This window comes from Ailuropoda melanoleuca, chromosome 4 (genome assembly GCF_002007445.2).
Source record: "Ailuropoda melanoleuca isolate Jingjing chromosome 4, ASM200744v2, whole genome shotgun sequence".
Taxonomy (NCBI): domain Eukaryota; kingdom Metazoa; phylum Chordata; class Mammalia; order Carnivora; family Ursidae; genus Ailuropoda; species Ailuropoda melanoleuca.
The window spans coordinates 88,047,825-88,058,662 of record NC_048221.1 but is presented as its reverse complement, the minus strand read 5'-3'; the positions used below and the strand labels follow the sequence as shown (position 1 = coordinate 88,058,662).

The 10,838-nt window shown below is 44.1% G+C and overlaps 1 protein-coding gene across 5 annotated transcripts in view; it reads right to left on the bottom strand.

The window, feature by feature from the left end:
- Window positions 1-4,627: 4,627 nt before the first annotated feature.
- Window positions 4,628-10,838, bottom strand: part of AFTPH (aftiphilin) — a 65,861-nt gene continuing 59,650 nt past the window's right edge. For 4 of the 5 annotated variants that reach the window (XM_034659222.1, XM_034659223.1, XM_002927661.4 and 1 more), the window contains one exon: window positions 4,628-5,759. In XM_034659222.1, coding sequence (XP_034515113.1) covers window positions 5,615-5,759 — 145 coding nt within the window. In that variant the 3' untranslated portion in view covers window positions 4,628-5,614. The remainder of the gene's footprint in view (window positions 5,760-10,838) is intronic. The other variant, XR_004624935.1, reaches the window with a different exon arrangement.

The following is a 10,838-nucleotide window of genomic DNA, read 5'->3' as shown; positions in this document are numbered from 1 at the left end:
TTGCATCATGGAGCATGCCGCCAGGCATCCTCATCCTGTCCCTGGGGGGTGGGGGGTAGTGACTATCAGCATGACCTCCCCTTTCAGGGCTCTCCAGCTTTGTCTGAGGACCCAACGGTGTGGTCATGTGAGCCCCTCTGAGTCACATCGGGCCTTGCTCAGAGACTGGGAGGCATCTTTCCTGATTTCCCATTTCCCAGAGAGCCATCTGCTCAGGGCCCACTTTGGGAAATGGTCAGGATGATTCTAGGTTTGGGAGTCTCCTTGAGAGCCATGTCCGTTTCAGCCAGGAGCCGCTGGTGGTGTAGGCTACAGAGCTGTGCCCCAGGAGTGGCCCAGATTCCCATGCATCCAGCCCCTACTTGGTGCTCGCCCAAGGCAGGGATTGAGGCAAGGATTGAGGCAAAACCAAACCAAAACAAATAGCTTTTGACAAAATGGAAGCCCCAGGGCTTTGGTGTAGTGTTTGGGGTTTGCTTCAGAGCTTGAAGGGTTGAGTCAGTGGTCAATAGAATAGGGTATGTTTTGGAAAAAATTCAGATGGGGCTTGAGGTGGGGTTTACAGTATTTGCAGGCAAAGGCAAGACACAGATTCTGGAAGGATCCCCATCTATTTCACTGAGAGGCTCATGCATAAACTGGTTTAGGAAGCAAACCAGGTGAGAGTTCGCCTACGTGTCAGGCACTGTGCCAGCGCCAGGGGGACAAATCTGGGCCAGACGCTGACCCTGCCCTCAAGGATCTCACAGCCTGCAGGAGCAAGAAGAGCAAATGGGTCATCCTAAAGCCAGGTGACAGGAGCTGTAACAGCCCCTCAGCATGCCAAGAGGCTGATACCCTGCCGGAAGCATTCAGCCTTTGGGATCAGACAGACTTGGGTTCTAGACTCTTCCTCTTCCTGGCTGAGTGACTTTGGGGACATGACATCATGTCCAAGTCTTGGTTTCCTCACCAGTAAACTGGAGTCAGGTACAGTTCAGGGACTTCTTAGGGTTCCTTGGGAGGATCAGGGGGAAGAATGTGCACGAAGCTCCCATGTCTGGGTTCAGGAATGCTCGTGATCAATGTATGCCAGGTTTATTACGAGTGTTACATTATCAGAGAGGTTTGCTGGGCACTCTGGGAGGCCGGAGAGCGGCTTTGTGGGGTGAGGGGGACCCGGGGTGGGGGGTGCCCAGAAAGGCTCCCAGAGGGAGGGGTGCTGGCCGGCTGGTGAGGAAGAGCTTTCCCGGCAGAGGCGCTAGCCCGGGTCAGTCCCCCAGAGTCCAGGGGCAGAGAGGACGAAGATCTCAAGTGCCGTGTGCTCACACACATCACGCCAAGTGATTGGGACGTGCTCTTCTCCGGGACAGCCCAGGCCCGGAGGATCAGCTGAAACAACGGATAACCGACACGGAAGGCTCTGGAGGTCAGGCTGACGTACTGTCGGGAACACGACTGCAGGAGGCTGTGGGGACCCTGGTGTCCACTTGGTAGAAGTCCTACTGGTCAGTGCTGGCCATCCAAGCAAGCGCGGTTGGCGGCTGTCTGGGGAGATCCGGAGCTCACGCGAGGTCCCCGCGAAATGTTCAGGGGCGGCCTGGCCAGTCCTTCAGAGGGGAGACGCAGGAGAGCCAGTTTTCTGGGTTCAGGTCCTGCCTCTCCGGTTACAGATGCATGATGCCGTGAGTCAGTTTCCGGTGTAGACTTCCCATTGCCTCAGCTTGCAGAAGGGAATCATCCGTGGCTTTTTCGAATGTGTAATCGGCAACAGCCCTGCCCTCAGCCTAGAGGCCCGGAGCGTTAGCGCCCTGCTGGGCACCGCAGGGCCAGCGCGCCGGGGCTCCTGGGGTGGCTTACCTTCCAGCCCGAGGATTCCACGATTCTCCGAGGTTTCTTCCTACCCTAGTTTTCAGTTCTGCAGACTCTGAAGTACTGGAGACTTAGAAAAGGGATTTTATTCAACATCCTACAGCTGATTAGTGGAGAACTATATTTAGAAGACACAACTCCCAGCCTAATCCGGTGTCCCTTCTACCTCCCCAGGCCGCTCCCTGCCACCGTCCGTGCTGTCTTAGCGCGCGCTCCTCCCGGGTCTCAGCAAACCTGTGCTGCCCTCTATAGATGCCTTCCCCTCTTACAAGAAAACACCAGAAGCCAACGGATCCAGCCCGAGACAATGATCCCGGAATTCCTTCCTCTAGGTCTGACGAGCTCCGCGAAATGCTGTGTGTATGAAATGTGAGGTGAAAAGTAAGGCCCCGCTTTGCCGTGGTCCTGCAGCATCTGTCCTCTCCTTCTTACTACTAGAAGCCTGTGTAGGTGGCGGCCCAGAGTACAGGCACTTCCCTGTCTCTTTTGTAGCCAGATACGGCGCTGCGACGAAGTTCTGGCCACGAGGTATAATTAGTATTTTGTATACCTTATGGAAAGTGTTCTTAACGAGAGGGAGAATGCTCTTCTTTGCTCTTCCTTCGTCGATGGTGGGAACATAGGCATAGTGGCTGAACCATCAGCAGCCACCTTGGGCCAAGAGGTAGACACTATGTGTGGGTAATGGTGGAACGACGAAATGACTGTCAAGAGCTTCAGTCACTGATGATCTTATGAAGCCCCCTCACCAGCCCTAGACTGCAAGAGAAATGAACTTCTATGGTTTAAGCCACCATTGCCATGTTTCATCAGCTCTGGTTATTGGCTGTAAGCATTATTTTGTACATCACTAACAGAAAAACCACTTTGGGTGAAATGGATGCCCCTCCGATTGCAGGGCATTTTCCCATCTCAGAGAAGTTCAGATGTGACAGAAGTATGAATCTTATTACATAGAATGCAGTATTTTGGGTTTTTGTTACTCGCAGCCAAACCTAATCCTAACTGATTCAAGAAACATGAGGGAATGAAAAGTGGCAAGTTCTAAATAAAGACCATGATACTCATGTAGAGGGAGGAAAAAGTTTCTATATAAAAGAATGACTCACAAAAATAGTAGTGACACATGACTCAATTTAGGGACATTTCTCCTATCCTTCCCAGTCTGGCTTGGATTAAATGGGGACTTACGTATGACTACTTGGATTTGGCCATCAAGTGAGAGGAGACTCTAGGGGATGAGTTGAGCTGGCTTTAAGGTGTCGAGGACACCAAGCTGATTGCTAAACCAGTCATCACTGTGTGTGACTGGCTTTTAGGGTCTCTGCCTCTTCGGTGTCTTCTCTCCAACTCTACAGGGTCCACCTGGTTGACTTTGAGCAGGACAAATGGTCAGCTGCTGTGTGCAGCCAACGGGCTCTCCCTTAGCGGAGACCCAGAGAGGCGCCTGAGACCCCCCCCCCCCCCCCACNCCCCCCCCACCAGCCACTGTTACTGCTCTCTCGAGCAAGCGGAGCCCTGGTTTGGGGCGAGCACTTCTTGTCCTCGAGGCGAGTCCTGACTTTAACCCGTGACAGTCCAGTACTGATGTGCCTGGTGTGATTAAAACATCCAAGGCCAACAGGACAAACAAGAGGGAAATCTGGCTTATCCAAACATGGCTCTAAGAGGAAATATCCATTGTATGCGTCATTAAAGCAGGGTCACTTTCATGAGGAAGACCCACTCGACCATGTCTAAACAGTAATGCAATTACTTGTTATTTTACAGGGTCCTTTCACCTGTGATTGCTTCTTGAACCTGCTGGGATTCCGGGGGCCGTCACAGGTTTAGCCGACTCTACGTCTGGTTACCATTTATTGACTCTTTCCTCACGTGACAAGTGTTTCACATTTATTATTTAATACATCAACCCCACAGCAAGGCAGTATCATTCCCATTTTCAAGTTAAGCCTCAGAGAAGGTGATTAACTTTCTCCCAGTAACACAGCTAATAAATAGGCTCCGACTTTCGCTGGTGAAGGCAGCCAGTGTAGTTTAGTCGCCCGGCAGACACAGCCCCTTCGGCTTCAAGTACCGAAACGTGTAAAGGTCCGCTGAGGAATACGTCTATCCTTCACCATTCGAAGAGCCACCGGACACTGAGGACTTGGGACTGTTCTGAAAGACAGCCTTCTCTGAAACGACAACAACAAAATGTTGGGTAAATGGCAGGAGCGGACCAGACAGGCACGGGTACTCCAGGCCAGGCTTCTAGCACCCTCACCTGCGCTTCCCACCTGGCAGCACCGACTCTGTGAGGGAGGCGCAAAGGGCTCCCCTGGAACGTTCCCACAGCACAGAAGATGGACTACTGTCGGGCTGCCTGCCTGTTTCTAATGAAATATGTCATCTACTGACGCAGTAGCTAATAACAATATTTAAAAATTACCTGGTAGAAATTTCCTGCTCACCTTAATATCATGCATGTATTTACCGGAAAAGAAAAAAATTCCCTAGAAATGCTCACTTAACTTTGCCAGTTCTGATGAAGATACATTATAGTGAATCATGGGAATTTCTTTTATGATCTCATGTTCTACATAAAAACAGCTCACCTTAGTACTGGTCCAGTTCCTACGGGCCAGATCCTAATTCCTTCTGCTTTCAAAAAAGTGAAGCCCGACCTACCAGATGATTTCCTCTGGACTGAAATACATTAAAATGGAATAAACCTTCACATCCAAATTCATCAGATTTTCCCTCAGATACCAAAGTACAAAAACACCAGGCTAAATTTCTTTTAAATTATTTTATTTTTGTGTAAGCTAAAAGGAAATTTACACACTGAAATCTCAAAAGACCTTGGGCATGCACATTAACCTTGTCAGAGGCTCTTCTACGTGTCTTTCTTTTTTCCATAGGAATTTCCCCAAACATTTAAAACCCATAGTTTTTACTGTATATACAGCCTAAACCATAGCAATCTATGATTATGCCATTTTACACTGTGCAAAATCCTCAAAAAATAGTGGTACGATAAAACAAAAAAATCATTAACAAGTAAATTTCATTGTAAGACATTCATATAATTTGGTCCTTCTCCAAACCAAACTGATTTAAAACAGACACAATCTCTTCAAACCCCTCCAATCGAGTTCTGACAATGATCCACACCCTGTAACAAAAGAGCAATCGATCAAGTACCTTGCAAAAGGTCGCACAGCAATGTGCCAGACTGAAAAGATTAAAAAAGAGCACAAAAATGTTAACAAAAAGTCAGATCTGAAACAAACCCACTACACATAAAACTGAAAAAAAAAATTAAATGGGGACTTTGGAGCTTACTTATGATAGCAAAAGTAATTCAACAAATGATATGAAAAATTAATAGAACATTCAATGCAATCTGAAAAGACTGAAGGGGATTTCACAGACAGTGGAGATTTGAGTTTTTAATTTTCTTTTTTTTTATTTCAAAAGTTTTGTAAGAAGGACACCACCAGTGTATTTCACAAAGACATAAATGTATACACCCCAGCAACACAAAAAGAATAAATCTTCAAAAATGTTCACCCCCGATTATTTACATTTTTTCTAATATAAATTTAGGACTTCAGTATGTAAATAAATATACATTACTATGTATACCTTTCTAGTGCGGCTTACCAACAAATCAGCTGAACTTTTTTTTTTTTTTTTAATTAGAGCAGGTATGCTTTTGATGGTAGGTAGGGGAGGGCTGGAGGGAAGGAAAAGCAATTGAAATTGTCCAATTCAGTTATCAGTCGGCTTTCTCTTGGGACCTTGTGGAAGGTGTTAACGTGGCCGGGAACATCAACACCTTGGCATGCATGAACGTTAAGTCCGGAAGGCTAGCGATCACCTTGACGGCTTCCTCACTCAGGTGCTCTTCTTTTTTCGGTTTCCTATTGACAAATGAAAAAAGAGAAGCGTGTTAATGTGACTTTGCTGTGGGTCAAATGGGAGAAAATCCGCTCTCAAGGTAGATAGTTATCGATCTGTGGGGACTGCTCCGCCACGTCCCGAGCCTCGTAAAACCTCTGCGTGTGCTTCCTGTGCGAGATGCCGAACGTCTCAGAGATGCACAGCCTCCCTAGTTATGCGTGCTCCTTACTGCCGGCACGGACGCACACACATCCCATGTACCCACGCACAGCTCCCAGATTTGCTTAAGGCTCGAAGCAGCTACCCGGGCACATTTTTAAAATGTTACTAAGCAGACATACAATGCCGGGGCCCTAATAAAACTTCACCCAACCGGATTTCCCCCTGACCCCCGTGAAACTACCAAAATTACTTCAACATAAAACAAAGCATGTCTGGCACAAGACCGTGTAAGTCATTCTAACCTCGGGCTTCCTTCATCCCCCATGGGGAATTCCAGGAGAGAAAGCCCTCGGCTCAAAAACACCCAGTCTCGGCCCCGCCGTGACGCAGACAGCAGGTCCTAAAGGAGGAGCACGAGAGCTGGCTGCGGATGCTGAGAAGGCACACGGGCAGGAAGTGCTCAGGGAGAGGGGAAATCTCGGAATCCTAGGGGTTCTGCAACGAAGCACACTTTACTCACTGCTCTTGGTATCAGAGGTGAGCAGTTTAGCGCCTAACAGAGATAGGAAGAACTCCTCTTCAGCCAGGGCTTCCCAGATGGTGAGCTGCAGAAATGTCAAGTGAGCCTCAAATGTGTCTCAAATTGAACACATGACTGTAAACCAACCTTGATTTTTTCCAGGATGTTGAATATATTGAAAGAATAGTTGCGGTCATACAGATACTAATTTTTAGACCAAAGTTCATTTAAAATTGTTGATTCTAAAAAGCCCAATTCTCTTTTATGGTAAAATAGTTGGTAACACATTAGGTGTGACAGAAGTTATTTCTTCTACCTAATTATTTTCTTTGTCGTTGGGATGGGGAATAGGACTTCAGGAGATGAAGTGAGAAGGGAAACACAGATATGGACCTTTATTTCATACCTAGACTCTTCTGTAATCACTTTTGAATTCAGGCTGAAATGAAAAGATTTAATAGAATGACAGAAAAATCAAATATCCAAATTTTAGGACCGAAGTTCTTCAACAAGGGGTGGGCTTTAGGCACACCGAAACCATGAGACCAACCAATACTCAGTTCAAAGGTTTCTCAGAAGAATGGAATAGCAATCCAGTGTTTTCTGCTTAAAATCTACAATTTTAATTGCATTTAAATGGTGGCAAAATTATTACGTGGATGTTTGATGAAGAAAAACCAGAGAGTGAAGTGAAAGACTGGGAGTGTCTGTATAATGGAAAAGGCCAGCCTCTCACCCATGGTCAATCTTAACATCACTAATGATGGAGTCAACCAGATTATTATGCAATTTCTGATGCAGTAAAACACCTGTGCTGTGTTCCAGCCAAAATGTTTCACCCAAATTCATTAAACTTGTAGATATGATTTCTAGCTTACAGGGAATAAGGGGAAAAGAGAAACGTATTAAACATTTCTTGAAGGAAGCCGACAGATAAATCCTGAGGTGGGGATGTTCTGCAGGACATGTGGACTGACCTTTTTAATAAGCTACTGTTAAAACTGAAAACAAAAGGGTTGGGGGTAGATAAGCTAGGCTGAAGGAGGCTGAGCAGACATCTGAATACAGCTTTGGTATTAGATGGGATAAAGATGCACTCTAGCTGACAGGCGACCTGAGACCACTGACTGCAGAGGGTCAATCCGGCATTGGCTATAAAATCTCATTTTTGGTTAAAACAACACACATATGTATATATTTGCACAGAAAACGATCTGAAAGGAGTTATGTTGATCTGAGTGGTAAGAATATAAAACTAAGTTTAAATTTTTATATTTTCTAACTTTCTATAATCTATTTTACTGCTTCTGTAATAATAGAAACTGTATTAAAAACAGTAAGAAACAGAGAGACTTGACTCTGAGAAACAAACTGAGGGTTGCAGATAAGGAGTGGGTGGGGGGATGCGGTAACTGGGTGATGGGCATTTAGGGGGGCACGTGATGTGCTGAGCACTGAGTGTTATATGCAACTAATCAATCACCGAACATTATATCAAAAACTAATGATGTACTATATGTTGGCTAATTGAATTAAAACAACAACAACAAAACAACAGTAACAAATAGGGGCGCCTGGGTGGCTCAGTCAGTTAAGTGTCTGCCTTCGGCTCAGGTCATGATCCCGGGGTCCTTGGATTGAGCCCTGTGTGGGGCTCTCTGCTCAGTGGAGTCTGCTTGTCCCTCCCCGCTGACTCGTGCTCTCTCTCTCTCAAATAAAATCTTGAAACAAAACAAAACAAAACACAGTAACAAATAAAATCGCACCTAAATAAACTTTCTCATTTGTGAAATGCAGTTGGGGGATGGGAAAGGAGAGCAAGGTAGAAGCTTTTACCCAAGCAATGGTTGGTAAAGATCACTCTAGACTTTCTACTAACGGCCTTACTTCAGAGGCACTACATAGAGGCAACAGGACATTGAAAAAAAGTTTAGAGTTGATAGTTTGTGTATTTATCTGTAGTCACTGTGCATTTATGTCATCTAGTTTTCTTGGAATATAAGAAAAACTGCTTGTGGAGAATGTGAAAATAAAAAGTTGTCTCGTCGTCTCATGAACTTTTTTCAAATCCAAAAGCAGTGACCTAATTTTGATTTACATTCTCGTTAGCTAAGATTTATCCTTTTTGTCAGTGGAATACAACTGAGAGTCCAGAAACAAACCCGAATGTTAATGAAAAATTGATTTTCAATAAGGGTGCCAAGATCATCAATGGGGAAAAAAAGAGTCTTTTCATTAAACAGTGTGAGGTATCCACATGTAAGAGAATGAAGCTGGACCCTTATTTTACAACACATTCAAATATTAAATCAAAATGGATCAAAGACCTAAGTGTAAGAGTTGAAACTATAAAACTCTCAGGAAAAAAACCTAAGTGTAAATCTTCCTGACCCTGAAGTAGGCAATGGTTTCTGGGATGGCTATAACCAAAAAGTCAGACAAAAACAAGCCTCAGTGAGAATGTGGAGAAACTAGAATCCTCACATATTATTGGAAGAATGTAAAATGGTGGCACTACTTTGAAAAACAGTTCAGCAGTTGCTCAAAATGTTAAACATACTGTTACCATATGACCTGGTAGTTTCACTCCCAAGAAAATGGAAAACACTTGTCCACACAGGAACCTGTACGTGAGTGTTCAGAGCAGCAGTAGTCGTAATAGTCAAAAAGTGAAAACAACCCAAGTATCCATCAATTGGTTAATGGGTAAGTAAAATGTGGTATAATCACACAAAGGAATATTATGCAGCCATAAAAAGGAAGGAAAAATTCCGATACACACAGTACCATGGCCAAACTTGAAAACACACTAGGAGAAAGAAGCCAGGAACAGAAGGTCACATACTGTATGATTCCATTTATATGAAATAACCAGAACAGGCAAATTCCTAGAGACAGAATGCAGATTGGTGGATGTCAGGGGCTGGGAAAAGTGGCAGATAGTGAGTAACTGCTAATGAGTATGGAGTTTCTCTCTGGGATGATAAAAATGTTCTGAAGTTAATGGTAATGGTTGTACAATGCTGCTTACATACTACAAACCACTGAATTGTATACCTGAGAGGGTGGATTTTATAGTATGTGGATTATATCCCAATTAAAAGGTAAAAAAAAAAAAGACAAGAAAAAGACGTATGTATCCCTTTTGGCAACTAGTCGTTTGGCTTGCATAAACTTGAGTCAGAGGTCTACTGCTACTAACTAGGTGGTCACCCACTGAGTAAGATAAGGAAGTATTTTTTCTCTGTATTAGAAAGGTAAAGCCAGAAGAAGGAACTATTTTAAAACTAAGATCTTGCATTTCTTTAAAAAGTAAGAAGTTACTTTTAACAAGCTGTGTAGGGAAAGAGCTGAGCACATGTCCTTCTTCCTACATATGTAGCAAAGGCACTTAGAAAAGAGTATGTGTTTGTTAACACGTCAACTTCCTCCACCTACACCTGGGTCTCTTAACCCTGCGGTACCCTACAGTCACTCTACCTTCTGTGTGTTGTCAATAGTCAAGATTTTGCTAAGCTTTACTTTCGTAGTTTATTTTGTTCAAAAACAAAAAGAAAAATAGAACAAAATGTAAAAACAACAAAGACTGAAATTTTCTGAAAGGATACATGCCATCCACCTTTGTCTTCCCTGTACAACTGAGAATCATTCATGGGGACATTTTACAGCAATACCTTCTAATTTTAAGACTTGTGAATATTTGCATTTCTTACCATTTTCAAATAATTAACCCAAAACAAAATACAGAGGTGGCAACTTTTTTTTTCTTTCCCAATCTGTTGTGTTTTAAAAACACAAAGCTGAACAGATCCTAGAGAGCAATTCAATGCAGTTACGATACTCACCTTAGCATACACACAATGGTTCCAGTTCATTCCTTAATAGTACAGAGTAAGGGAAACAATGAAAATAATTTCTTAAAGTGATAGGAGTTGTTCAAGTTCCCTGGTATACACAGGATGTGTCAAGGATGAGTTACAAATCAGGACAGCAAGCAAGCTAACAATGTGGTGTAGAGCTCCTCCTAATGGCACGAAGACTGAATTCTCACCACGGGACTTTGGAAACTACCATAGTACGTTCAGTGAGACTGCAGAAGGAGAAAGGTAACAAAATGGTAGGACTGTCCTTAGAAAAGGTTGTCCTAAAAATGGCAGGGGAAAGCCCAAACAATAAAAGCATCAGTATTTTTTTTTTTTTTAGTCAAATGTGCAGTAGCTTTTGGCTAACGTATATAGAAAAAATGGACGAGAAATTTGTATGAGAAGAATTTCGATTTGAAAGTATGATTTGGGGAGAGAAAAAACTGGAAAGTGAGCAAAAAGAATCCACAGAGGATTCATTTACAAACAGGTTCACTGAAGAGGAGGCTTTACCGGTGCCAGGAGGCCCCACCACAAAGAGAGGGGAACACGGA